Here is a 27,505-nt window from a genome sequence, read left to right on the forward strand (position 1 = left end):
ATACTATACAGTGTATTATAGTGACCCACGTCGTAAGCCGGTCTACTGAAAGCTCACACGAATGCATCTGAGTAAACAACCTTCTGATACAGCTTATCCTTTTATTTTCAAGTCATATTACAAATTACCTGTACATACAGAATTGTATTTTGCTCTATTACTGAAGATGTTATATTAGTCATGATGAACCATAAACCATAAGAGGCCAATCATATGAGAATATAATACTGAATCAATAAATAAATAAACCTGAAGAATGTGGTAGCAACACCTGATCAGCCCCAGTCTGCTTACAGTGTCTTAGTTCTCAGTAGGCCTATAGCAAATCCGATTAGACCACTGTACAGTATTCAGTATGTGTTGTTCATTTCATCAGATTTTTTTTACTCAGTATTTGTATTTTTTTTGTGACCAGGGTATCTCAGAGTCCGAAAAAAGCGAATTTCGATTTATCGAGGTTTTACTAGCACGTCGTATATAAACCCACCGATACCATTTCTAAAATACATATCCTGATAAAATGAAATTTATAATATTGGAATTATACAGGTATCATTATATGACCTATGATATTTACAATCTCTAACCAAAATAGATTAAGCCCAGATGCTTACAAATCAGTTAGTTACACAAGGATTTTTCAACATGGTGTATCAATGGGTTACATCAAGATTTCCTATAATGTTCACTGAGAACATTTTCTAAGAATCACAGATACTTTTGACGTATTTAAAATGCATGAATAATGTAAGTTTATAAATATTTAAGAACTTTATTTCTGGAATTACCATAGACAGTTACGTATTTTGCTGACTATCCAAAAATATACAGTATCATATTGGTAAACAAAATGTCAGAATATAGCTTTCCAAAAGGGTTTCTTCAATTCACATGCAATTTTAATTTTCATCTGACTAGGGCAGCATACTGTATACTCAAATTCAGTTTACAGGTACTCCTCGACTTGCGACTTACAAACACCCGGACATACGACCGCCACAGTCGTATAAAATATTTTTCAAATTACGTATTTTCGAGTACCGACGTTAGTGATCGAGCTGCGTACTGACAAAATTTTAGTTTGTAATTCCCTTTAAAATGGCTGGCAAACATAAAAGTGACAGTTCTCGTGGTGCTGAGAAGAAAAAGAGACACCCATTTTAAATTTTCTATGTACTGTACTACACATATTATTTCCGCATTTTCGACTTACGACCTGGTAGCCGGTCCCTAACCCCGTCCTAAGTCGAGGACTGACTGTATATCTTACCCTAGCTATCCAAGACAAAACAAACTATGGCCATGAATCTAGGATAACTGATTTTACTCATGTACTGTATACAATGACCTCAAGCTTGGTTCCATAAATTTCAAGTGGTGAGCAACATTTTTGTGACCATACTAGACATCCATCATTCTTCACTGTCTGCCCAACTATCTGTGCTGAAGGCCCATAATCTCTCAGTTGAACTTTGAGCGGCTATTTGGCTGTGACTAGTGGCCGACCAAGAGATCCTGTCATCTAAATGACCAACAATAGTCAAAATAAGATAAACAATACAAACACCACACTATTCCTCATCATTGTAATCCCCACTTCATGTTAACTCTTATAATATACAAGAGTTGTTTGATCACATTCACTCACCTACTCCCTCTGAATACCACTAACTAGCTGCTATCCGGATGAAGGACCACTCAACCCCAATAAAATATACAGTATATATATATATATATATATATATATATATATATATATATATATATATATATATATATATATATATATATATATATATATATATATATATATATATATATATATATATATATATATATATATATATATATATATATATATATATATATATATATATATATATATATATATATATATATATATATATATATATATATATATATATATATATATATATATGCACAATTTCAAAAGCCAAAGCACAATAATTACAGTACATAACAGGAATTTTAAGAAATCCAGATAATGTACTATCTCTGTAATTTACACCAAGATCTGCAAGGGCTCTTAAATCTTATTAAAAAATATTCTGAAAAATAGGTTAAACCCCAAACAACTGCAACAATCCACGACAGTACCAGGAGTACTGTACTGTATTAGGAGAAAACTTATCCCATTCTTCAATGACTCCATTATTTTGCTTATATCTTTCTGAAACCAAACTCGGTTCATCTAATATTAATCAGTCTATTGTAGACCACAAGAATTACAAAATGCTGGTCTTGCTACCAGTAAACAATAATAATGGAGTATGGTCTTTAACATCTACAGCTTACATAACAGACAACCAATCCAATTATGACAACTTGAAACATTTTCCTGTAAATGTACATTTAAGAAAATTGAGCAAAACTTCACAAATTGAAAGCTACATTTACATGAATTTAAAAAGCTTAACAAGTAGCAATAGCATGAATGTCAACATTAATTACCATACTGTATACTCATAAGTATTTACCCACAACAGAAGACACCAGGAGATGAACTAGATGAGAGTGTGTGGGATTCTGCTAAGGAAAAAAAAATAGACCAAGTCAGAATAAATTATGCCTGTAACTATGTTGAAGTACAAGATAGCACTGGCCACGTGTCTTGGGTTATATATTCTCTTCTTATACAAAACACTAGGCAATGCATCACACAAAATGTTTCGACCCCCATACTACTAATACAAATACCATAATCCATATTTTTCACACTTCAAAAATTCTCAACTTGGTCTATAAAGGCAAAACAATCTGGCAGAAGTTCAAGGATACACAATACAATGTTACTTGCCTCGATTCACCAATTACTTCACTAAATTAAGAGGCTAAGCGTCACATTTTTACCAGTAATTTTTTTCGTTTTCCAATCTGTCCAACAACAGTATCAAAGGATAGTGAATGTTTAACAAGCATCAAGGCATGTCACTACAATCACAACCAGATCTCTCACATCTGACATGCCCTCATTACAAACATACATGAGCAACATTTTCAATATTTGCTGCTGCTATGAGTGGTCCTACAACTCTACCACAAGGTTCACTAAACACACTTTCCAACATCCTCACAAAACAATTATTGCATCCTCAATCTGTGTTACAAATGGTTCAGTGTGTTCTCAACAGACATGACACTACTATTACACCATATCTAAGTCTTCCTGCGTGATTGGCCCTCAGGCTCCGTCTCTTGTCCTGCAAGGACATCAAGCTTGTTGAGCACAATTGGCTGCCTCCCCAAAAGTGAACCAGCAGAATAGGGAGGGTCATCTGGGGGGGATGTGGCTGCACTGCTGACACTAGCTGAAGAAGGGGAAGCAGACAACTCCAAATCAATGTCAATACCATCACTACAAACAGATTTACCTCGTTGTGACTTTCTAACTTGGCGAATTAGTCTATCTATACGGTCATTTTGTTCCAGAGTGAAACTCTCTAATGTTTGGTTCGTTGCAGCCAATGCCTGGCAACGCAGCTCTACTGCCCGACACTGTTCAGCTCCAACCTCCCTGGCTGCTTTCACTGCATTCTGCTGCTGTTCTAGTTGTTTATTCTTTTCTGCTAGGGCAGCTTCCAGCTGGGCTACACGGTTTAGTGCAGCATCTAAACTAGTATTAGCAACACGACACTGTTCTTCAAGCTCTTCAACCTGTTGCTGGGAAGCTATACGCTCTAATCCCATCCCCATCCTAGCACCAGGACCACCTGATAATGATAACTTCCAAACTTCCTGTTTATACTGGTCCTGTATTTCTCCCATGAGACAAACTTGTTTCTGTAAAACCTCCACCTGGTTACGTAAGAGCTCATTATCGTTGGCTAATCGAGCTTGGACGGTAAGTTGTCTGTCCTTTTCTAGCAAGGCAGCCTGGGCAGCTTGCAACTGAGTGTTCAAAGATTCATTTTCTTTGCTAAGAGCACTGCACTGTTTCTTTAACAACTCACGATCCTGTTTTGAAACTTCTTGTTCTCCGAGTATTTGGCTAACTTTTGTCTGCTGTTGGGTCAGGGCCAACTGTAGCTGCTGTTCCTTGCCCGATGCGTTTACCTGCAAGTTTCGTATATCATGTTTCAGATTTGAAACTTCCCCTTCGAGTTGAGTTACTTTCTCTCGTAATCCTCTTTGCTGTTCTTCAAGTGCATACACCTTTTTTGCCCGTCCTAGCAGCCTGCGATTGCGTTCAGCATGCACTTCACGCTTATGTCTTTCCAAAAGCAGCATGATCTGCATGAGGCGAACCTGGCTTTTCCATCCTTCATGTCCCCCTTCTATTTGATTAGGTTGCTTCCACAAAATGTTCTTGGCCTCCTCACCAATCTTGGTACTAATTCGTAAGTATTGATCCAACAGTTCGTGTGGCGATGGGACAGTAAACTCCGTGTTACTTGAATTGGTTTCTGAACTTTTGGGCTGGTGAGCAGATGTTGGACCAGACACTAGAGCACCAAGAAGTTGCTCATAGGGATTGATAACTGTGATTTCCTCCGTTTGTGTTGTCGCTTCGCTTACCTCGACTGCCTGTCTTATTGGGGACAATGTAAGTGATGACATTGCCGACTCTTTCCTTACCCTTCCCTCATGGATAGAGGTTGATTGGGGACTGCCATCCACTGACAGATCTGGACAGGACAAACTCTTGGACTGAGCTCTAATGGGAGTAATGATAGATTTTGTGGGAGATACAGCCACTCGAGCTACCCCCACCATGTTGTACTGTGACAGATCAGGTGGAGGGCCACACTGACTAAGAAATCTTAATCTCATTGTTCTCATGTTCTTTACAAGGTCAGTCATTGATCTTTGGTTGGGCACTCCTAATCCTAGGCTCTCTGGCTCATCACAGCTTGTACTTTCACACCCCCTAGTTTCATCAGAAGATCTTCTGCTATCACTGCCATCAGATTCCTTCTCCTCTGATATTCTACGGTCAATAACAGTGGATAATCTGTAATTTTGATCTTCATTATCCAGTTCAGGTTTTATAACTGTGTCATTGGAAAAGTTTAGGTCATTATTCCCATTGGAAAATTGTTCTACAGGAACTCCTAGCTGTTTAAAGTCAATATTTTGACTGCCATCATACATCGAGAGCTTTCGTCTTCTATTCCCTTGGTCGGGTTGTGTGACTCTTCCATCACCTTTAGAAGAATCAATTTCATTCTCTGCTGCTGATATACAGGTACTATAGTTTTGCCTCTCCCCTAAGGCCTTTCTAGGTATCCCTGCACTGTTTTCTTTCGTTTCTTTAATATCCTTTGAATCAACATCTTTGCTTTCACTGTCAATCTTGCCTTCTAGTGGCTTGTTGTTTTCCTTTTGATTTTGTTGTCGTTCTTTCAATATCTGTTGCAACTTACTTTGGAGGAGGGTGGATCGCTCTGCCCGAGAGAATATATCCTGGCACTGGTCATCAGGAAATCGAAATGGAGCTTGATCTTTTTTGATGGGTGACAAGGGGCTAGCATTGGCCTCTACATCCAAAGTCTGGTTGTCCTTAGCCACACTTGTGTTGAGGGTTAAGGCACACACTGCAGCAGCAGGTCGGCGGGTATCCACATTGCTGGCTTCCATTTTCATTGGGGATGTGAAGGGTGTTGTTTCTGGGGTGGCCTCGATGGCTGTTTCGGGTGGAGATTCTGCTACCTTGCCTGTTAATTTCAGGTTTGGGGTGTTAATTGGAAAAACTGGAGTAAGGGGTACAGAAGATGATGACCCTCTAGGTGTTGAAAGCATGGATGGTGAAGGCAAAGACAAACTAGGAGACCAAAAGTTGTTTTCAACTGCACATACCACCCAGTTGGTGGGTACAGGTAGGGTATCCAAACCCAAATCATAGCCTTGATTTCGATTAAAAAAGGAGCCACAGACATCCTCACATGTTGCTTCAATGGGATCAAGGCAAAGCTTAGCACACTCAAGAATCAAGTGGTGAGTTTCCAGACCCACCCATCTAGCTCTAGTTAGTTCAGATTCCTTGGTTTCAGTTATTAGCAATGGATGAAGACGGACTTTTTCCATCATTGGTTTGAGAGTGTTGAAGAAACAGGCAGATGAATTTGGCTTCGAGAAACTATTTCGTAAGCAAGTAAGGAAATTACATGGATATAGGGCATAGAGTCTATGAAATAGGGAATACACAGCCACTTGTAAAAAAGGTTGGAAAGCCTCATCATGTTCTTTTTTTGGAGTCCATCGTACCAACCGGCAAAAGATATCCAAAACCGCAGACAGATGCATCCGCCCCATCTCAAGAGGTAAAGCTGGAAGGAGAACCACCACAACCATGACAGCGCCTACTAAAACAGGGACATCTTCATCTGTTAACAGGACATGGAGAAGTTCACGCATGGCACCATGCTGAAGAAATTTCCTCAACCACATGGGAGGCGGTTGACGGCGGACAGCATAAAGCAAGATGCAGGTTTGACGAAAGCGATCCGATCCCTTTAATCCATCCATCAGTCTATCTAAGAGATGGCGATCATGAGGTTCGCCTACTCCCAGCAGAATATCCAAGAGGCGACCACTGTAAAATATACTGTATAGTAGTACAGTCGCGTATAACATGTTAATTCACAAATGAGAAATAAAAAAAATCAATAAATTATAGATTGATTGATTAACTGAATGTATATAGTAAATTTGACATCAAAGCAGTTTGAGTCAGGAGAAGCCATATTCACTTAAACAGTGTTTTCTATTCTAAAAATAATGGAACACTATCTTTCAACATCACTAAAAAAATATATATATATATATATATATATATATATATATATATATATATATATATATATATATATATATATATATATATATATATATATATATATATATATATATATATATATATATATATATATATATTACAAAAATTTAATCAAGAGAGACAAACAGAAGGATGGATAGGTGAAAAAATACATATTTTAGTTAAGAGCGGATAAAAATTTTCAGTTATTCCTTATACAGTAGAGGTTATTAAACTATTAAACAGAAGGAGCATCACCACATTTAACCCCCAAACAGTTCATTTCTCCATTTTGAATTTTCCTGCATCATAAGGGAAGACTACTGAATCATGACCATAAGAAAACCTGTCAAATTTGATTCCATTTAATACTGAAGGTCTTTAATCTTACCTGTTGGATACATAGAAATATTCCAGCAAGCCGTTGACAAGCCATGGTTCACGTACAGTGGCAAAGGTCTCCTTCAACAGTGCCCGGACTTCCTGAGAGACTTCCTCCTGCGTACTCTCCAACAGCCCCAGCACATCACCCACATTCAAATCCCTCACCTCCGCCATGATCACTGTTCAAGAAAGATATATACATGGGGGGGTATTGTGATTTTTTTCATCCTGAACACTAATCTATGTCAACTCAACAACGAGATCTTCGCTTGACATTAAAAATACATACACAAGAATGCTTCCAAAAACTTAATAGATTCTGTACTGCTACATTATATGTACTCAAGTAGAAGTAAAAAAGAATCTCCTTCATAAAGTACTCAAGTACCGAAAGTAAAAAGTAACAACAAAATTATTAATTGTATCAAATATTAAAATAAATCCAGAGTAAATTATAAAAAACTAGTTAACTAAAGATAAAAATAAAAGACAGCATAAAGTAGGCAGTAGGCAGCTATCAAACGGGGGTACTACCGCCTGGGAAGATATTGGAAGCATAATGTGTTGACTAATGGTAGACCCTGCTGCCATATGGCATCACAAAAATTGTGACCAAGTCCCAGGTTGCTGATCTGACTTTCTGCCTCATTTACACACAATTGCAGGGTCTCAATTGTTTCTCTTACTTTGACAACACAACATATATACAGTATATCGTTTCTCACTATTAATCTTTTTTTTTTAATTGTTGTATTTATTTATGGTCCTTTATTATTATTATTATTACATTTTTATTTCATATTTTTTCTTCTTTTTTTTTTAATAAATTATTATTATTATTATTATTATTATAATTTCGCCCCCAGGCCCACCTGTGCCCTGGTGGGCTAATTCTGAAGAAAAAAAAAGTTTATTTGCAAATCTTTCTATTCAAATTAATCAATAACGGATTCTCAAAACTATGGCTGTCCAATCAGGATCTTATAGCCCTATATATAAGCCCAGCATGACCTACCGAAAAATAATACGTTCAGCTGCTCTTCTCCCTACAATCCATCACAGGGTTAGTGAATGGGCTGAAAATATTAATACATCCATCCAACACTATGATCACTTTCTTCCTTATCCACACTGTTTTCGTCGACGTGAACTTATGGTCCGCAGACATAGTGTTGTCTCTGATTACAGTAGGTTAGGATACAGATCTATCTGGCAAATATCTGAGGCAGGGGATGACCAGCACTTCTCCTGCGCAACCACCCGTCCATTTTGGGCACGACCACCATGCGTGAGCACCATTTTGTCGGCTCTCCAACAGGCACAGGCTCAATGATACCCCTCCTCACGTCTTCCTCGAGCTGCTGGCAAACTTCGTCGTAGAAATGGTGGGGTATTGTTGCGGGCGTGTGCACCGAGTCCGTGAGCAGATGAATGTGGTGGAAAGGTCCTTTCATCTCGGGCAGGGGGGTGCGGTTCACTGCGAATGCTGTGCGCCCAAAATGCTCAACAAACCATTTCTCCAGCCTCTTCATTTTCTCTTTTTTCAGCTCGCATGAAGGCGTTATGGGTCGGGCAGGAAAGCTGGGCTCCTCTTTGATGAGCCCCGTGGCGCTGACTACCATGGGTGTGTTGGGGAAGTTGCGCAGCGCCAGGCCCTCTGCACACGGACTAAGACAGGTACAGAGACTGGACGCATTCAGCAAAATACAGGCGCGTCCCATGGTGACTTGGCACTCTTTGCTCCCGAGTATGTTCACACCCCCTATGGCGAAGTGATTTACTGCGATGGGGGCCCATCCAGGTGGTGTGGGTCTAGCCCAAGAACGTAGACGTGTTGCAGCCGACCAGACACACCTGTGCGCCAGTGTCTGCTACGGTGCGCAATTGCCGCACCTCCTCTGCCCCGTTGCAGCTGATTGACACCGTTAAACAGGCCATGTCCTTCGTCAGGCCCACGACCACAGCCGCACCCGAGGTGCTTGCGTGGGCGTTGGGTTGTAATGGTGACTTGCAGACGCGCGCGAGGTGTCCCTCCAGGCTGCACTTGTAACAGGTTAAGTGCAGTGTGGGACACTTTTTGTTACCAGCACACTTGCCGCGTCCACACGTTTGGCAACGTCGCTGAGGTTGGGCGCGAGGTGTACCGGCGTTGCTAGGTTCCGGCGTCTTTGGTTTAAAGTGGCGGGCTCCGGCACCCGCCACTGCTCCTGTACACGACATGGAAGCGGTTCTTTCCGCTGACTCATACACTTCACAAGCACTGATACCGTCGCCCACGTCTTTCAAAAGTGGGACCCTGTGCAACACTTCACTTTTCATACTGGGGTTGACGAGCCCATCACTAGTTTCTTCACTAGGATGTAGTCGTTCAAGCTAGACACACATGCAGGGCACTGAAACTTGCACCCAGCTGCATTCGACCTGCACCTCACTACATACCTGGATACGTTGTCGCCGGGTTCTTGTGTGTATGCGAAAAAGTCTGCCCACGAATCCACAACGCACTTTGGGCCTACCACAACACTTTCTAAAGCCCTTATGGCTTCCTCCACCGTCAAGTTATCATAGACACACTTGTTCACTTGCGCGTCAATGCACTGCTGCACCTCTGTGTCACACAGAAGGTGGACGTAGCCCGCTGCCAGAGCCTGTGGCCAGTTGCATCTGTAGACGCTGAATGTCCAGGCTCTGAAAATGGTGGGAGACGTGCCCATGGACGCCTTGCCCTGGGCCGCCGGTGGACGCCCTGTTGCCTGGGCCTGCTGTGGGAGTGCAGGGTACAGCAGGCCGGCTCCAAAACCTTGTGAGCCGCTATTGCTCTGTGGCGATGGTACTGGGCCAGCGTTGACGACCATGTGTGGACTGCGCTCCTCGCCGCTCCGATGATGCTTGCCTGGAAACGCCACTGTAGACGTCGGCGACGCTCCCTCCAGGCCACCAGTAGAAGTACACTGTGCCATGTTAGGGTGCCAACCCGGGGGACAATGAAAGGCCACATCCATAGTCTGTTAATTAGCGAAGGTGACAAGGGGGAACAGATAGTCCACACTGCTTGGAGGCTGAGCCGGAACTGACAGTTGAACTTGCGCAGTTGGCGAACCCATACACTGTTGCCAAACTGGCACATACCCCATCATTTATTCGTTTTTGTAGGTGTAGGATTGTCAAGTAAGGGTGGCAGTGTTTCCAAACCCTTAAAAATCCTAAAACTATAAAACATTTATCTTATTCGTGTTTCCGGTGTTTAGTAGGTGATGGTGTTGTTTTTGGTGTTCAAATGAGGAGGGATCCATAAAACCATAAGTGATTCTTAACATTGTTACAAGTTAGGAAACATTAAGTAAGGTTTTTCAAAGGTTTGTTTGGTGTTATTTCTAGTATTTTGTCCCACATTTTCCCTCTACAGTAATCCCTTGCTATTCATGGGGGTTAGGTTCCAAGGAACGGTGCAAATTGGCAAAACCGCGAATAGGAACTTATACTACCTTATTTCACTACTGTATACCTATACCTATACAGTGTATGAGAAACTTTAGTCACCAATATTACTCTCCTTAGTATGTGGAAGTTTGGAGCTTGATGAGGTGTACTATACAGAAGAATGAAATCTGGTTACTGAAGCATAAAGAGACCATCGGGATCACTGTTGGAAGAGGGTGTTGCAGTAGTGGTTGATGGAGAAGCGAGAAGGCGGGTGGTGGAGCGGCAGCAGCAGCTGACTGAGTAGATGAGGAAGATAGATCAGCTGGGCAAGCAGCTGGTTCTCTCTTGAAAAACATCATGATTGGTAGTTGTTTCCTCTTGGCTTTGAGGTCTCTAAATATTTCACTCCACAAGCTTCACTAGCACTGACACAAGGCAGTTTTTTAGGGGCCATTTCAAACAAACACTAAAGTTTTCAGTATAGGGCTGCACTCACTTATCGCAAAGGTTACGGGCATGAAACTCGTTAATATCGAAATTGCGAATAGTGGAGCAATTTCTCCCAGAAGAAATAATGTCAATTGGGGTGGTCACGGCCATCAGATTTTAACACTTGTTTTACTCAATACATATAAAACAAAATAAACAAAGAAACAAGGGCATAATATCAAATACAGGTAAACATCAATAATAAACACTGAGTTTATTAGGCATATATGTTTATAAGTACAGTATACAGGGGTACTTTATATGTTTGAGTGTGCGAGTGTTTATGAGAGTAGGTGTGAGGTAAGTTTATACGTACACTGTTAATTTACCTCTGATGTGCTGTGTTGCTTGTTTGTTGAAGTTGGCATTAGGGGAGAGGGTGAAAGTTTACTGGGGTGAGAGGAGGCTGGGGTAGTCAGCCACCTCACTCTTCTCACTGCCAAGGTCATCAGCCACCTCACTCTCCTCACTGCCAGGGTCGTGGATTGATATACGTTTCCTTTTAACTATAGAATGCACCGTAGAGGGAGCCAAGCCGTGCACGCTCCCGTGTTCATGTCTTTTTACGATATCCAATTTCACGTCCAACATAACTGCCACGCGTGATCTCTTAGCAACATTGCTGGGAGTTTTAGTAGCTGGTCGCTTAGGCATTGCGAGATCACATAAAACACACTCCAGTACGTGTGAGACTGAGGTGAGCGGGAGCGTATGGCGGAGGAATATGTACACACGCTGTCCTATGCTATGGTTGAGGCGCGCGGTTCAAAATTTTTGCTCGTAAGAATTTGCGAATAAACGGGGCAACCATTGCGAATAGTGGAAATGGGTAACAATAAATTGATTGCGGATAAACAGGGTTATGAATACCGAGGCTATGAATAACGGGGATTACCTACAACACAAGAGATGCTACGTCACAAGCAATGGCTGAGCACAATCAAAGAGAGAGAGGAGCGAGAGGAGACGCTGCGGGCACGTGGGGGTGACTCATTGCACTGCGGGCAGGCTCGTTAGCTAGCCACCATCTGCTTACTGCGAATAGTCTAAATCGGGAATCGCAAACCCACGAATAGCAAGGGTTTACTGTACTTCAAAGCCCTGCTCCCTTTGAACAAATAATATTGTAGGTAATTTTATTGGTTAAAATACTCAAAAAACTTAAATTTCCAACGGAAACGCAATAGAAGAAAAGTGTCTTTGAATTATCTAAACTAACGATTCCAAAACTTAAAATCCTAAAATTCGCTGGATAACCGAAACGATAATTATACTCAATAAACTTCCATCCTTGGTTAGGTAGGTGGGTAGGCTTGTTTTGTTGGTTCACCTGCTTTGCCAAACTAATACATATATGTAATATTCTTACAGGTATGCCTCTGTACTATACCTGTAATTGAAAAATTCCAAATCCTACCTATCTACTATCATTAATAATAAGTGTCATATTCGTCCTTCTTGGGATGCTATTTTTATTAAACTGAAGAAGAAATTTATCACCATCATCCAAAGAAAATTTGGTGCTCCTATAGCATGCAGTCTACAAGATTATAAGATATTTAGATTTAGTTAGCTTAGGTTAGATTAGATAAAGTTAGGTTAGGTATGGTTATGTTAAATTAGGTTAGGTTAGTTCAGGGTAAGTTAGGTTAGCTTAAATCAGGTTACGTTAGACTACAGATATCTTTGTAGACCACACGCTATAGTAGCACCGGAAAGTTTTTGTTAACCCGATAACTGCAACATACATTCTCGAATGTTAAGCAAAAGAGTGTGACATACATTCTGGAATTCAGATCGTTTGAATGTAGCGCATGAAAATTTTTATAACTGGCAGGGTCAAATATGGGATACTTTTAATTGCCAGTTTCTCGAGTCCCTCCACTGAGACGTATGTTTCCTCTATCCTCCGTTTAAGAAACTTCATGAAATCGCATGTTGTTGTATATATATTCAAAATTACCCACTTATAGCTGAAACATTCAAGATCCATTGAGAGTGATGTTGAAAACTTCAACTGTATTTACTTTCAGTAAATTTGTCAAATAAATCGAGTGTTTGGATGAGTAATAGGTTAGAATCCCTTTTCTACCCTATGAGAGACTGGCGGCCAAACTAAGTTAAGTAATGGACTTATATTTGGTTTCCACATTCTTCTATACACTGTCTTTTATAATCCACAAGAGTTAAAATGATATTCGGGGAAAATCAATATACAGTAGTATGTGTTTTTTGCACACCAATCCGCTAATCACTCTACCACAGCCATCGGGTTAAGTTGCTGTTACCTCTGCCGTTTTTTTGGCATGCGAAACGGAATAGCAATGCCGATGAAAAGTTCAGGTGGTGACCTCAGATTATAAATTCTGATGTTCAGATAAACAAAAATGGTGGCAGTAAACATATCAGCATTGGCTGCGTATTTCTTGATGTCAAGAAAAACTAGGGGGAAAAACTTGAATAGGAAAAGTGATATTCCTCCACCCAATTTGTTTTATTTTTGAGGTAAGAAATGTTTTCTTGTAGATATTTATCCTTAAGTGGCTGGATACCACACACAACTGCACCTTAAACTTACCCCCCAAAAAGTTCCATTGATCTACTATCATTTCCCTTGAAAACTGTTCCAAGGTTGCTGGTAGTTAGTGTCAATGTAACAGTATGAAAAGAAACACTGGATACATAACAGTGAATATCACAACTCATCTACAAATTAAAGTGTTCAGGATGTAAATAAAAAAAAACATTTAGCACATTGTAAATTCATCATTATTTTATGGGATTTTCATTCGGGAAGAAAGCGTTCATCCTCTACTGTATAGAAAAAGTCCTTCAATTACTACTTCGCCTGAAATGCTGTTCCAGAGTATTACCCATCTTATCCTCTTGTATTTTCTTTTACCTTGTTGGACGCAGCTATTTTAAACTGCTTTGTGAGGACCCCAATATAAAAGTGTTAACCTTTGTAAATGTTTGTACATTAATGCATTTAAAAAATATTCATCCACGAAAATAAAATGAAAATGTAAAATAGTAACAGTCCACTTCTATAATGGTGACCACAATATCATGTACTTCACTTCTATAATGGTGGCCACAATATCATGTACTTCACTTCTATGATGGTGGCCACAATATCATGTACTTCACTTCTATAATGGTGACCACAATATCATGTACTTCACTTCTATAATGGTGGCCACAATATCATGTACTTCACTTCTATAATGGTGGCCACAATATCATGTACTTCACTTCTATAATGGTGGCCACAATATCATGTACTTCACTTCTATAATGGTGGCCACAATATCCTTGGCTTGGGTTGTTTGCCTTTACATATTTTGAAAGTACTGTCACTCAAGTAGTTTCATGAACAATTAAATTTCGAAAATCTCCAGCTTAAGACATGCCACTTTGATTATAATTCAATGCAAAAACAATTTCTTCCATCTTCCAACTGTGACATTGATCATTACTAAAATATCTTGCTAAGTCATAAATATTTACTAATATAGCATTCCCTACTTTATTATTGGTGGCTGTAGTGGTAGTACAGCCCCACAGTGACCATTACTTTAATTCCACACTTTTGAAACACCAGACAACTGCTTGAGTACAGTTCTGCCAATCCAAAACCCAAATTCAGGTTATCTAAATGAACATCAATCTTAGCATGGTATAATAATAAACCACAACGGCAACAAGTCTATCCTACCGATGGAAGGGTGGAGTCCCCTACTGCTTATGTCAGCTGAAGTCTCTACCTAAGTTTAATCCTGGAGTTCATCCATTAGGCTGTCACGGTTGATGATGGCAACTGGTAATGAAACAGGTTGGTGGTGGCAGTGGTTCAGGTGCCCTACTAGACCACTCCTGACTATCACACTACACTGGTAAACAAGTTGGTGGCTCAGGTCCAATCCGTGCACTCAACGACCCCCCTATCACCACCACACAACCAATAATACTCAACTCCATATTTCACCATAAAAAGCCGATTCCTACACCCAAGTAATATATAACGATAAATGGATGGTTTGTGGAAATAAATAACTGCCTTTGGACTGACATCCATCAGTATAAAAGCCTTAAATACCTGTAAGTTTCACATATTTATCGATAATACCCTTCTTCCCAATGCCATCCCTCAAGCCACACAGGATCAGCTGTTTGTGCTGCAGCCAACTGTTAAAATATTTCGTTGATTTCAATCTGATTAAATTAAAATACCTCGGTTTTTAAATATTTTATAATATTTTGAGATGATATTTTTGATCTTTATGTAATCCTTAAATAATTACGAAAATACATGCAGTGCTCTGAGTAAGAAATATATAATAGTGGTCCTGACACCTGGTTGGTAAGACTGGTCCCTCTGACTTCGAAGCTCATATTGTAGACAAAGAAATCTTGCATTAATTTCTTCGCTACACGCTATAAAGAGCTTAAAATATTAACAAATCCTTAAGATACAGAATATTTATAATACATATTAAATTAAGAAGCACAGTTATATTATAATTTATGAATTAAAGACACTTTCACGATTAAAATACTTCGCGAACTATAAAACTAACAAATTTTGCCCAGAGCAGATCCCCTTAGTTACAAGAGTTGTGTTGCACTGCAATATAAGAAAACATAATTGCTTTCCATAAGTCGATTTTAATTATAATCTGGAATGATGATAATAAAATAAAGCAAAGATTATTCAAATGTTTTATTAATTTTAAGTGAGCTTCTCAAGTGGTTCGCCAATTTTAATAAGAATTATATTCTCGCTTGTGATAAAATTAAGTACTGTACAGTACTTTTGCAATTTGCAAAATTGTACAGTACATAGATACCAATCTGCCAAACAATACAAAATATAAATAAAGGACAATTTTAAACAAATTATCGTATTAAGATGCCAAATAATTTGTAATAGTTAATTAACTTTGCTTATGATTGACAAACAATATTTATTTGTCTTCGCCAGTGATCGACCTACTAGCTGCTCCTGCTTGGGCGGTGTTAGGCACTGTTATCAATTACTTTTTCTTGCTTTTATCCTCTTCACCACTGATCGGCTTGTTAGCCGCTTGAGCGATGGGTCACATCTCTGTTACACACTGTTGGCAAGTACTGGGCATGCACCGGCTCCTGAATGTACCTGAACCCGCTCCAGTGTTGGTCAAGTCTTGCCTTGAAAGAGCTCACACTCGGTGCCGTCACAACACTTTCTGGTAGATTGTTCCAAGAGTTCACAACTCTCACTCCAAAAAAGTTTGCCCTCACAGTTTTCTGGACTTGCGGACTCTTCAATCTTGAGCTGTGACCCCTTGTGGGGCGAGCGTCCGCCAGCGAGTGGTGCCCCTCGAGATGCTTATACACCTCTATTGGGTCACCCCTTGCCAGTCTGTAGTATAAGCTAGGCAAGTTCAGGCACTCCAATCTCTCAGGGTACCTGAGGTGCCGAAGGGCAGGCACCAGCCTGGTGGCGGTCCGACTAATTACCCAAATGGAGCCGCAATGAAGTCAAATAATGGTCCTAGATGAATAAATCGGACTGCCAATCACTTCTCGACTAGTATTTGGTGCCAGAGTCACAAAAAATTGGAAAACTTAATTTAATCTGAGTTAATAGATCGCGTGCATGTACCGAGGGAGCGAGGAATTACCCACATGTAGCCGCAATGACGTCAATCGTACAAGCGTAATTCGGGCTGAGAATCACTTCTCGATTATTATTTGGTGTCATAAAGTAAAAAAAAAAATGGTAAACTTAATTTAATCTGAGTTGTGTTGTGTTAGGTTAGATTAGGTTAGGTACATGCACTTGATCTATTAACTCAGATTAAATTAAGTACCAATTTTTTGTGACTTCGTAACACCAAATACTAGTCGAGAAGTAATTGGCAGTCCGATTTATTCATCTAGGACCATTATTTGACTTCATTCCGGCTATATTTGGCTACATTTGGGTAATTAGTCGGACCAGTCTGGTGGCCCTCCTTTGAACATTTTCAACCAACTGACAGTCCCTAGCATATCTCGGGGACCAGACAGGGTGACAGTACTCCAGATGGGGAAGCACTTCACTCTTGAAGATCGTTACGAGGGACGGACCATCTAGATATCTGAACGACCTTCTTATAAGACCTATTAATTTATTTGCCTAATTTACCTTTGTAAGATTGTACCATCGTACGATATGTTTTCCCATGTTGAGATGGGGGCTTGTCTTTGGCAGCGCCCGGTTGCCAGTCTCCAGCTGACGCTGTTAGAATAAAGTCTACAAAGAACGTGGTCTATGACTCCAACCTCTCACATGGCGCACTGAGTAGGATATGTCGGGGCCAGACACGCCATTACAGCCCTGACAAGAACGCTGACATGGCCCCTACACGTCCACGATTCTCGACGCCCTCAAGGGGACGCCAGGGCTTCTCTACACCGGCCGGGAACACCACGCGCGCCCAGCAGCAGGCCATGAGTGCATTGATGGCTCAGATGGCGTCTCTAGGTGCTGGCGGTGGTCATGCTTCTATGCCGGTCATGAAGCCCTCAGCAGCTGTCGCTCCAGAGAAGTGTGAGGCAGAAATGCCAGCAGCTGCGTTTAGGACATGGAGGCGGTCCATGGAGTCATGGGTGCTGTTGAACGGGTGGTCACAACTGGTGGCCACACTCCACATTCGCCTGAACTGCGTCCCTGCACTCCAAAGGGTGATTGACTCGAGATACCCCAGCGGTCAGTGGGAGCAGCTCTCGCCCAAAGAAGCCCTGGACGCCATCAGTGGAATGGTTCTTCAATCTTCAAACCAAGCTGTGAAATGGAACGAGTTTTTCAACAGCAAACAAGGTGAAGAGGAGCCCATGAAAAGGTATTTTCAACGCTGCTTCGCAGAGGCAGTGGAGTGTGAATTTAAATGTCCCACCTGTGATAACGACCTCTCTGAGTACATGCTATTACGTAAAGTTATGGTGGGCCTGAGTAACCCAGTGCTGAAAAGGGAAATTTTCCAGGGGTACTCTAGTTATAATAGTGTTGAAGTGCTTAGAAACAAATGCATGTTATTTGAGGCAGCAGTGAGAGATGCTGGTGTATTGTGTCGTACGTCTGGCCAGGCAGTGGTGGGAACAGCCGCGGAGGCAGTGGCGGTTGGTGATGACGTCACCGGTGAGTCTGCGGTAGCTGCCGCCCGACCTCGACACCCCAGTCGCGTGCACTGTGGTAACTGCGGCGTGTCACATGCCTCTGGTAAAAGTAACTGCCCTGCAAGTGGGGCTACATGTCGCAATTGCTGTAAGGTTGGTCACTTCAAAAGGTATTGTAGGAGTAAGTCAGCCCTAAGTGCTCCTGTGGATGTGTCAGGCGCTGTTACAGTGGCAACAGCCCAGCTATCCCGCCACCCCAGGTTACAAGTGTTCGTGTCCCAGGCCGGGGGCAATTCCCCCGCCACCCCTGTGCTGGCTGTAGCTGACACGGGTGCTATGGTGTGTGTGGCAGGCGCATCCCTGCTCCGGGACATCGGTTTGTGTCCGGGGCAACTTCGGGCCCGTAATGGCCTAAGGGACGTGGCAAACAAACAGCTCAAGTGTCTGGGGTCCGCCCCCTGCCGCCTCGGTGTGGACGGGGGGTCCACCGTCCAGGAGGTCTACTTCGTGCAGACAGCCAAGGCCCTCTATCTGTCATTGGAGGCCTGCAAGTGCCTCAACTTGGTGCCTGTCGACTTCCCGCTTCATAGACATGCTGTGGCTGCCGTGAGCGATGGAGGGGAGCGGCACACTGCCGACGATCTACCTCCGAACCGTTTACCTGAGAGCAGCCATTTCCCGCCGAGGCCAGTTGAGATACCCTTGCCTCCTTTGGAGGAGAATGTGGCCAGGCTGGAGGCATGGCTACTCACGCACTTTTCGTCTACCGCATTCAACACCAGCAGGTCCCCACTGCCAGTCATGACTGGTCCCCCTCACCATATCCACCTGACGCCAGGCACGACCCCCTACGCCTGTCACACACCCGCTCCCGTTCCGAAACACTGGGAAGCGGAGGTGAAGGCCCAGTTGGAGGAGGACGTCAGGAGAGGCGTCATCCAGCCAGTGCCTGCTGGTGAGGCTACGGAGTGGTGCGCCAGGATGGTCGTGGTGGCCAAGAAAAACGGTCAGCCCAGGCGCACTGTGGACTTCCAACGCCTCAATGCAAGCTGTCTGAGGGAGACGCACCACACACCCGCACCATTCGACATGGTGTCTGGGGTGCCAGTGCACTCGTTCAAAACCGTCGCCGACGCCTTTTGGGGATTTCATCAAGTGGAGTTGGAGGAGGAGAGTAGACGCCTGACCACATTCATCACGCCGTGGGGACGTTTTCGATACTGCAGGACGCCCATGGGACATTGCTCAGCGTCAGATGCTTACACCAAGAGGTTTGACGACGCTATTCAGGATGTGCCCCGCAAGTACAAGTGCGTGGATGACACTCTCCTCTATGACTCCAGTGTGAAGGGGGCGTTCTGGCACACTTACGATTTTCTGGAGACCTGCGCTCGCACAGGTATCACGCTGAAACCAGAAAAGTTCTTGTTCTGCAGGAGAGAAGCTGAGTTTGTGGGTTTCCTCCTGGGGTGGGACCTGTACCAGCCCACTGCCCAACGTCTGTCAGCCATCAAGGACTTCCCCATGCCGGATCAGCCATCAATCACTGACATCAGGTCCTGGCATGGCCTGGTTAATCAGTTGGCTCCCTTCCTTGCCACTGCACCGGTGATGGAGCCCTTCCGTGAGCTCCTCAAGAAGCCAGTGGGCAAGCAGGTGTATTGGGACGACCAGCTGCGGCTCAAGTTTCGCCAGGCCCAGGACACCATCTGTCAGTTGGCCAGGGACGGCTTGGTGTACTACGACAAATCCAGGCCTACGGCAGCTGTCACTGATTGGAGCAGGGAGGGCATCGGCTTCGTCGTCCTGCAACAATACTGTGCCTGTGCCTCTCCAGAGACGCCCTTCTGCTGCAGAGGAGGGTGGCGGTTGGCTCTGTGTGGTAGCCGACATCTGAGCACGGCCGAGGCCGGTTATGCTGCAGTAGAAGGGGAGGCCCTGGCTGTGGTGTGGTGCCTGCGCAAGGCCAGGCTGTTCCTCCTTGGCTGCCCGAACCTCATTCTGGTGACGGACCACCGCCCCTTAGTTGGCTTGCTAGGGGACAGAGCCTTCACGGATGTGGCGAATCCGCGCCTGTTCAGGCTCAAGGAGAAGACCCTGCAGTACCGATTCACGGTCAAATACTTGCCAGGGAAGCGGAACTGTGCAGCTGACGCCATATCCCGCTTCCCCTCCCTCAGGGCGGCGCCTGATGCGGAGGACGTGGACCAAGAGGAGGACCTGTGCGCTGCAGTGTGTGCAGTCACAATCGCAGCACTGGATCAGGATGGGTGCATCACCATGGACGAAGACACAGTATGCATAGCGGCTGCGGACGACCCAGTGTACCAGATTCTAGTGTCGAGGGTGCTGGCGGGCGACTGGCACCCCCACAAGTCACAAGAGGTGGCCTGTCTGCGCCCATACTTCTCGGTGAGGGACAGGTTGGCTGTGGTCAGGGGTTTGGTCACCTACACCTTTGACCAGGGCTGCGTGCGCCTTGTCATCCCCGACTCCCTCCGCCACCGGGTCGCCGTTAACCTGCATGTGGGGCACCAGGGCCTCGACTCAATGCTCAGGCGGGCCCGGCAGTCTGTCTATTGGCCTGGCATGGAGGGTGACCTGCAGTATCATCGGTCCCGGTGTGCTGCTTGCGAGACCCACGCCCCTTCCCAGCCTCCGGAGTCGTTGGTTCTGACCCCAGCGCCAGACTATCCCTTTCAACAAGTGGTGGCCGATTTGTTCCACCTGCAGGGCCGCACGTACCTAGCATATGCTGACCGACTGACAGGTTGGCTGGAGATCGCCCACTTCCCCAACGAGCCCACCTCTGGAAAAATCATCGCCAGTCTGCGGGCCTACTTCACGAGGTGGGGGGTACCTGAGCAGATCTCCATGGATGGAGGTACCAACCTTGCCAGCCTTGAGATGACAGATTTCCTCAAGTCATGGGGGGTCGAGGTGCGCCTCTCGTCGGCCCACTTCCCCCAATCCAACGGCAGGGCAGAGGCTGGGGTCAAGGCTGCCAAGAGGCTCCTCAGGGATAACACTGGGCCCGGGGGTAGCCTGGACTGCGATAGGACATCCCAGGCCCTCCTCCAGTACCTGAACACGCCTCTGCGGGGGGTGAACAAGTCGCCCGCCCAACTTGCCACCGGCCGCCAGCTCCGTGACGGCGTTCCCGTGGCCAGACAGCACTATAAGGTGGACCAGCACTGGCGGCGGGCACTTCGTATGAGGGAGGTGCGCTTGGCCGAAACACAGGATGGGGTCCTTCTGTCGCGGAGGGAGGTGTCCCGCCAGCTGGCTCCCCTAGTCGTGGGCACGCAGGTGCGTGTGCAGGACGCAGCTACCAAGCTCTGGGACAGGACAGGCATAGTGGTGGAAGCCCGCCCTCACAGGCAGTATGCCGTCAGGTTGAGTGGCAGTGGCAGGGTGTCCATCCGCAACAGACGCCACCTGCGAAACGGCTCCACACCTGTGCCTACTACTCCGGTGGTGCACCAAGCTGTGCCTCCTGGCCCCCCTTCTGCTGTGCCCTCCATACCCGCGCCCTCCTCCGCACCCACGGCCCCTCCCCAGTCGAGCGCGGCCAGGCCCAGGAGAGGCCGTAGGCCTCCGGGCTGGTTAACGGACTACGTGGTGTAGTGTATGTGATGTAAAATCAGTTTAGAGGGTTTTTTTTTGTTTTTTTCCTTTGTTTGACTCGTTTTTCCTGCATTATTGTTGTTTTTATGAATGCATTGTTTTCCTTTTGTTAGTTCAAATGTGCATCGTCATTTCCTTTTAACTTGGGGGGGAGATGTAAGATTGTACCATCGTACGATATGTTTTCCCATGTTGAGATGGGGGCTTGTCTTTGGCAGCGCCCGGTTGCCAGTCTCCAGCTGACGCTGTTAGAATAAAGTCTACAAAGAACGTGGTCTATGACTCCAACCTCTCACAACCTTCTTCTCTGAAAGGCCCGAGAACTTCAGCTCATTGTCAACATACACACCTAGGTCCTTCTCAGTCTCAAATATTGCAGTTTCTTCATCCCGTTGGGACATATGATACGCCCTAGGTGCATCCTCTTACACTTCTTGACATTGAATCTCAGCAGTCACAGATTATCAGTTTGATTTTAGAGCAAGGTCACCAATAACATTTTGAACCCCTTTGATGACGGCCCGTTCAATGTCGGAATATTTCTGAATCTCTCAAAAGCCTTTGATACCGTCCACCACGCCTTCTTATCATCAAAACTGGAGCATTATGGCGTTAGGGGCCTATCCCAAAAATTATTTACATCCTATAAGACCTACAGGAAGCAGTCATTATAACTTACATTGTTGTCAGTCGGACCCCTTGCCTATTATGTATTGCGTCCTTCAACAGTATTCCAAGAGGGTGAGCACCTCACGATAGAAGAACTTTCTGAGGGACTTTGCAAAAGTCCCATTAGTTTATTCGTATGATTCACCTTCTTCTCACATAGATCCAAGAGCTTTAGCTCGTTGTCATCATAATCACCTAAGTCCATTTTACCTTGTTTTCAGTTAATCATATTTCTTCTCACATTGAGTCATGTGATTTATTTTTTTAGATTGCCCCAGAGGGGGCTAGTTTATTGGGCACCCCCTTACATCCTGTGCAAGGTGAAGCACAGAAGCGTTTACAGTGCCCGTCTGGGAAGCATGCTAAGTTCATGCTTGCCTTTATGACTCATGCGTTAAGAGCATAAAAGCCTGAAGGGTCATAGGTTTTGTCAGCAAGTTACATAAAGTGACAGAATGATGAGTGTGTGGGGGGAAAGTTCCCGGTACATTTCATCTGTTTATGGCAAAGCGTGGCAGGTCCCTAATAATGTCAAGTGCCAGGCCTGTCACTAGGAGGAGGGGTATCTGGTCAGGGAGGGAAGAGGTGTTGGTAACGGCTGGGGACCTGTAGGAGGAGGTCATAGGGCAAGTGAGGATGTAGTGAGAGAGGGTGTGAGTCAGGTTGGCCACAAAGTTTACAAACAATGCGGCCAGGCTCAGGGTTGCTAATGTACTCCCATAGGTACCTGTACCCTAGGCGCAGTCTCATGTACATAATCTGTTGAGATCGAGTCAGGAATTGATACTCTTTGTAGTGGCAGTTGTTGTCACCCAGTTACAGCGTCATAGTGGCGTAGTGTGACGCTACCCCGTTGTATCAGGTGTGTCCAATTTTCGTCGAATGCTTCTCGTTGTGCGGCGTGTATGCGATTTGAGATGATTCAGGGAGAGGGCGAGGGTGGCTTCAATATCTTCTTTTTGTGTTGCTTCTTTGGCAAGCCGATCAACAGTGTCACAGGCAGTTATTCCTATGTGTGACGGGATCTAAATAAACTTGACACGGATGTCATCAGTTTGTTCTAGCCCCGGCTAGGGTGTGTTGGGCGGCAGGGGAGGAGGGGGAGGGTAATTTGAGCCTCGCTAGCGCAGAAGTGCTGTCACTGATTATAAGGAGGTTCCAGCGTTCAGTGCGAGCATAGGTCGCCCCCTCTTGAATGCTCGTGAGGATGGCTATGCTTTCAGTGTCAGTGGAGGAGGCCCAGTCGTGGACCCTGATTTTCCTGCGGGCCTGGCGCTCAGGAATCCACACAGCTGCCCCAGCGCTGCCCAGCGTGGTAACAGACCCATCACAGTAGACGAGGATAGGAGGGTGGGAGGTCGTAAGAGAGGAGGCGACATCATTAATCTGCTCAAGGCAGTTAAGTTTAAGCATATACCGCAGTTGGGTGGATTTACGACCAGGGAAGGTGTGGACGACAACATCAACACTCGGGGAAGTCCACGGCGGTAGAGGTGGATGAGTGTACTCGGGAGGGAGAGAGGTCGAGGGGGTGTAAAGGTGATAACGCAGGACGTCAGCAGAAGTGTGGAGGGGCCAGTGTTGAGAGGGGGAGGTAAAGGTAATCGGGACAGGCCAGCGCAGGAGGGTGTTAAGATGTGAGTTCAGTGAGCGCGACAGGGGAGTCGGTTGCTCACTGCGAAGAAGTTTAACACCAAGGATGGCATTGAGAGCAGTAATTCGATCGCAGACAGGGAGCAGGATCAGTTCACGCTGCATGACTTCTATTCTGGTGGTCATAGGGCAGCTGAAGATGAGTCTCATCGCTCTGTTTTGGATTTTCTCTATGCTTTGTTTCTCGCACTGGGAGGCAACTACAAGGACAGGAGAGGCAAAATCTATGACAGCTCTGACGATGGCAATGTACATTAGACGTAGGACCCTGACAGAGGCTCCTTTGAGGCCGTGGGTGAGGGACTGGAGGGGCCTCGTTTGTTGGTGGCACTGGCAGATGACGTGGGCGGCAACAGAGGAGGTGGTGGAGCTGGTAGTGGCTCGCACGGGCAGACCAAGGTACCTGTAGGTGCGTACTTGATCGATGTTTTGTCCTTGCGGGGTCAGCGGTGTCTGACGCTGGAAGTGTGAGGTGAGCTTGGTTTCAGTGTGTGAGATGACTAGCCCGAGTGTTTGACAGGTCCGGGCGAACGTGGAGAGTATAGGTTGTTCATGTGGCACTGTAGTAATTTGGAGGAGAATATCAGCGTAGCTTATGATGTGACCATCTAGGGAGCGCTCAGCAAAGATGTTGAGGCGGCAGATGGAGTTCATGAGAACATTAGAGAGTGTATGGCTGAGTACACCTCCCTGAGGCGTGCCAAGATCAAGGTCCCTGATCGAAGAGTAGTGGCCCTGAAAATGGACACGGGCCTGTTGATGGGAGAGGTAGTCAACAATCCACGTGAGGAGTTTGCCCTTCACATCAATGTGAGTGAGGCCCTCAAGGATTACTTCACTGTTGGCTTTATCAAAAGCACCCTTGAAGTCGACGAAGAGGGAGGTTTTGGCTGAGGTGTTTGCCATGTGGTGAGCGATGCAGTGAGCAGTGCTCTTTCCGGGGCAGAAACCATGGAGGTCAGAGTGCAGGTGGGCTTCAATTTTCCAGTCGAGGCGGTAGCGTATCATGCACTCCATCATCTTTGAGAAGAAGGAGATAAGGGAGATGGGACGATATTCATCTTGTCTGCCTGGTTTAGGTACTGAGATGGTGGTGGCATCTTCTATAAGTGAGGCAGCTGTCCAGTATCAAAAGAGAGGTTAAATAGACAAAGGAGGGGGTTACCAGGGGTAGCAATAAGGGCATTTAGCACATCATATGTAGGCATGTCAGTGTCTGCAGATAGGTTTTGGTACTCATAGATGTGCTGTCGGCGTTGTGGTTGCAGTGCGAGGGTGAGGTCTCATACAGCGGGTGGTAGCGCATCGATGGAGGCGGCCTCCTGTCACGTCTGAGAGAGCGCCTCGGCTCGGGCAGCTGGTCTGGGTTAGAGCGTGGGTCTGGCGTTGGTGCCCCGGGCACGGTTAATGGTACGCCATATATCACCTATAGATGTAGACTGGACAATAGAAGCAAAATCAAACCGCTGCTTCTCTCGTGCGAGAGTGATGGCAGATTGGAGCTCTTTATTTGTGCGCATCAGGAAGCATAAGAGCGTCAGGGGAGCTGGGAGATTTCTTCCACTGGTCGACTGCTAGTCGGTGCCATACTCGGATAGACTTAACATGAGGATCACGGTTAAAATTCCACTGACTCCTGGGCTGGCGGTTAGGGTGGTGGTGTTTTGGGTCAGGGCGGAGGAGGTCAGTGCATTGTTTGGACAGATCAAGGTAGAGTTGGTCTGTGGTGGTGACTGTGTAACCCTGAAACCATTCAGCAATGGTAGTGATGAAGACAAGCATGTTGGCAGGGGGTAGGCTGAGCCTAGGGACCTTGGGTGGGGCGGGTATTCTCACGTACTGGAGGGTAGTGTGGATAGGGAAATGGTCACTGTGGGGGGAGTGGAAGATGTGAGTGGAGTGTGGGCGGTGAGGGTCAGAGTAGAGGGCGATGTAGTCAAGTTTCCCTCCCCCGATGTGGGTGGGTGATGGAGGGCAGAAAAGACGTACAGGGTCATCAGTGGTTTGTAGGTAGGAGAGCCAGGAGTTACCCCAGGAGTTTGACTGGGGCCCCTGGGAGCCGAGACTGGGGTGTCAGGCATTGAGGTCCCCCACAAGGAGGGTGAGGGTGGAGGTGATATGGTGTGGTAGGACAGGTACAGTAGGGGTGGAGGGAGGCACATTGACAATATTGAGGGACATACCTTTTAGTGTGATTGTGATGGCGTGTGCGTCGGTGGTGTCGTCATCATGGGGGACGTCGAGAGGTTGGTCGGGGACATCCTTCTTGACGTAGATCCGCAGTCCACATGATTTTATCAAGATTTATCTTATCCACGTTTTCATTGTGGATCTACATGAAATTATATATATATATATATATATATATATATATATATATATATATATATATATATATATATATATATATATATATATATATATATATATATATATATATATATATATATATATGTATATACAGTATATAAATGGATCCCTTCCATTCCTTGATATGCTTATCATGAGAAATGGCCAAAACTACAAATTTAAGGTATACAGAAAGCCCACACAGGTAGACAGTTTCATACACTTTTTATCGAATCACCTGGAGTCTACCAAAATGTCAGTTTTTTCTGCTTTGTTCTTAAGATGTCTGCGTATTTGTGACTCTGAATTTATTGATGATGAATTGAAACACATTCATTCCATTGCACAAAAACTTGGGTACCCTTCTGTGTTTGTTGATCGTTGTTTTAAAAGGGCTAAAAAATCCTTTCATTCCTCTCAAACCAGGCAAATTCCTACACTTAAGAATATTTTGACTCTGCCCTATCGTAATGAATTTGTCCCGTTAGTTCGGTCCCTCAAGCTACTAAATATTAATGTTGTTTTCAAGTATGACTCAACCATTACCAATATGTTATTAAGAAATAGCCCAAGTTTGAATGTAAATGGAAGTGTTTATTGTATTCCATGTAGCAAATGTAATTGTAATTATGTAGGACAGACAGGAAAAACACTGCAGCTCAGAATCAAACAACATAAGTACAATATCAGAACAGCATCTGAAAGCAGTGCCCTGTTCGTTCATGTTAGGAATAATAATCATCCCATTGCTTGGGAAAAAAGCTTAGAAGTATTTAAATCATCTTGTGTCACAGAAAGACTTATGGTTGAAGCTAGTTTGATTAAGGAATTAAAATCAATAAACCTTAGTGATGGTCAGTTCAAAACTGATAATATGTTACATAAATTTATTTGTCAGTGGCCCAAGGTTAAAAATGCTTTGAAAACCTTTGATCTAGATGTATGATAGTTATTTAGTGGGTCCCTTATTTTGACCTGACCTGACTAGTCACG

General features: G+C 44.6%; 1 protein-coding gene across 4 annotated transcripts; it reads right to left on the reverse strand.

Moving 5' to 3' along the window:
- Positions 1–2,401: 2,401 nt before the first annotated feature.
- LOC121862889 (hamartin-like) lies at positions 2,402–15,241 on the reverse strand. Of its 4 annotated transcripts, none has more exons than XM_042361279.1 (3): positions 15,171–15,241; positions 7,167–7,338; positions 2,402–6,553 (listed from the first exon to the last, which is right to left on the reverse strand). In XM_042361279.1, the coding sequence occupies exons 2-3, from the start codon at positions 7,331–7,333 to the stop codon at positions 3,178–3,180; spliced, it is 3,543 nt and encodes a 1,180-aa protein (XP_042217213.1). In that variant the 5' UTR covers positions 7,334–7,338; positions 15,171–15,241; the 3' UTR covers positions 2,402–3,177. The 4 variants fall into 4 exon arrangements, with proteins under 4 accessions (XP_042217213.1, XP_042217211.1, XP_042217214.1 ...); XM_042361277.1 differs by lacking the exon at positions 15,171–15,241 and adding an exon at positions 14,839–15,150; XM_042361280.1 differs by lacking the exon at positions 15,171–15,241 and adding an exon at positions 14,790–15,150.
- Between the last annotated feature and the right edge of the window lie 12,264 nt (positions 15,242–27,505).

Source organism: Homarus americanus, unplaced genomic scaffold, assembly GCF_018991925.1.
Source record: "Homarus americanus isolate GMGI-L3 unplaced genomic scaffold, GMGI_Hamer_2.0 scaffold24922, whole genome shotgun sequence".
Taxonomy (NCBI): Eukaryota; Metazoa; Arthropoda; class Malacostraca; order Decapoda; family Nephropidae; genus Homarus; species Homarus americanus.

Coding starts and splice junctions, on each gene's coding strand:
- LOC121862889 (XM_042361279.1), bottom strand. CDS start 7,333: ATGGCGGAGGTGAGGGATTTGAATGTGGGTGATGTGCTGGGGCTGTTG. Junction 6,554..7,166: donor TATTTCTATGTATCCAACAG/GTAAGATTAAAG, acceptor TATATTTTACAG/TGGTCGCCTCTTGGATATTC.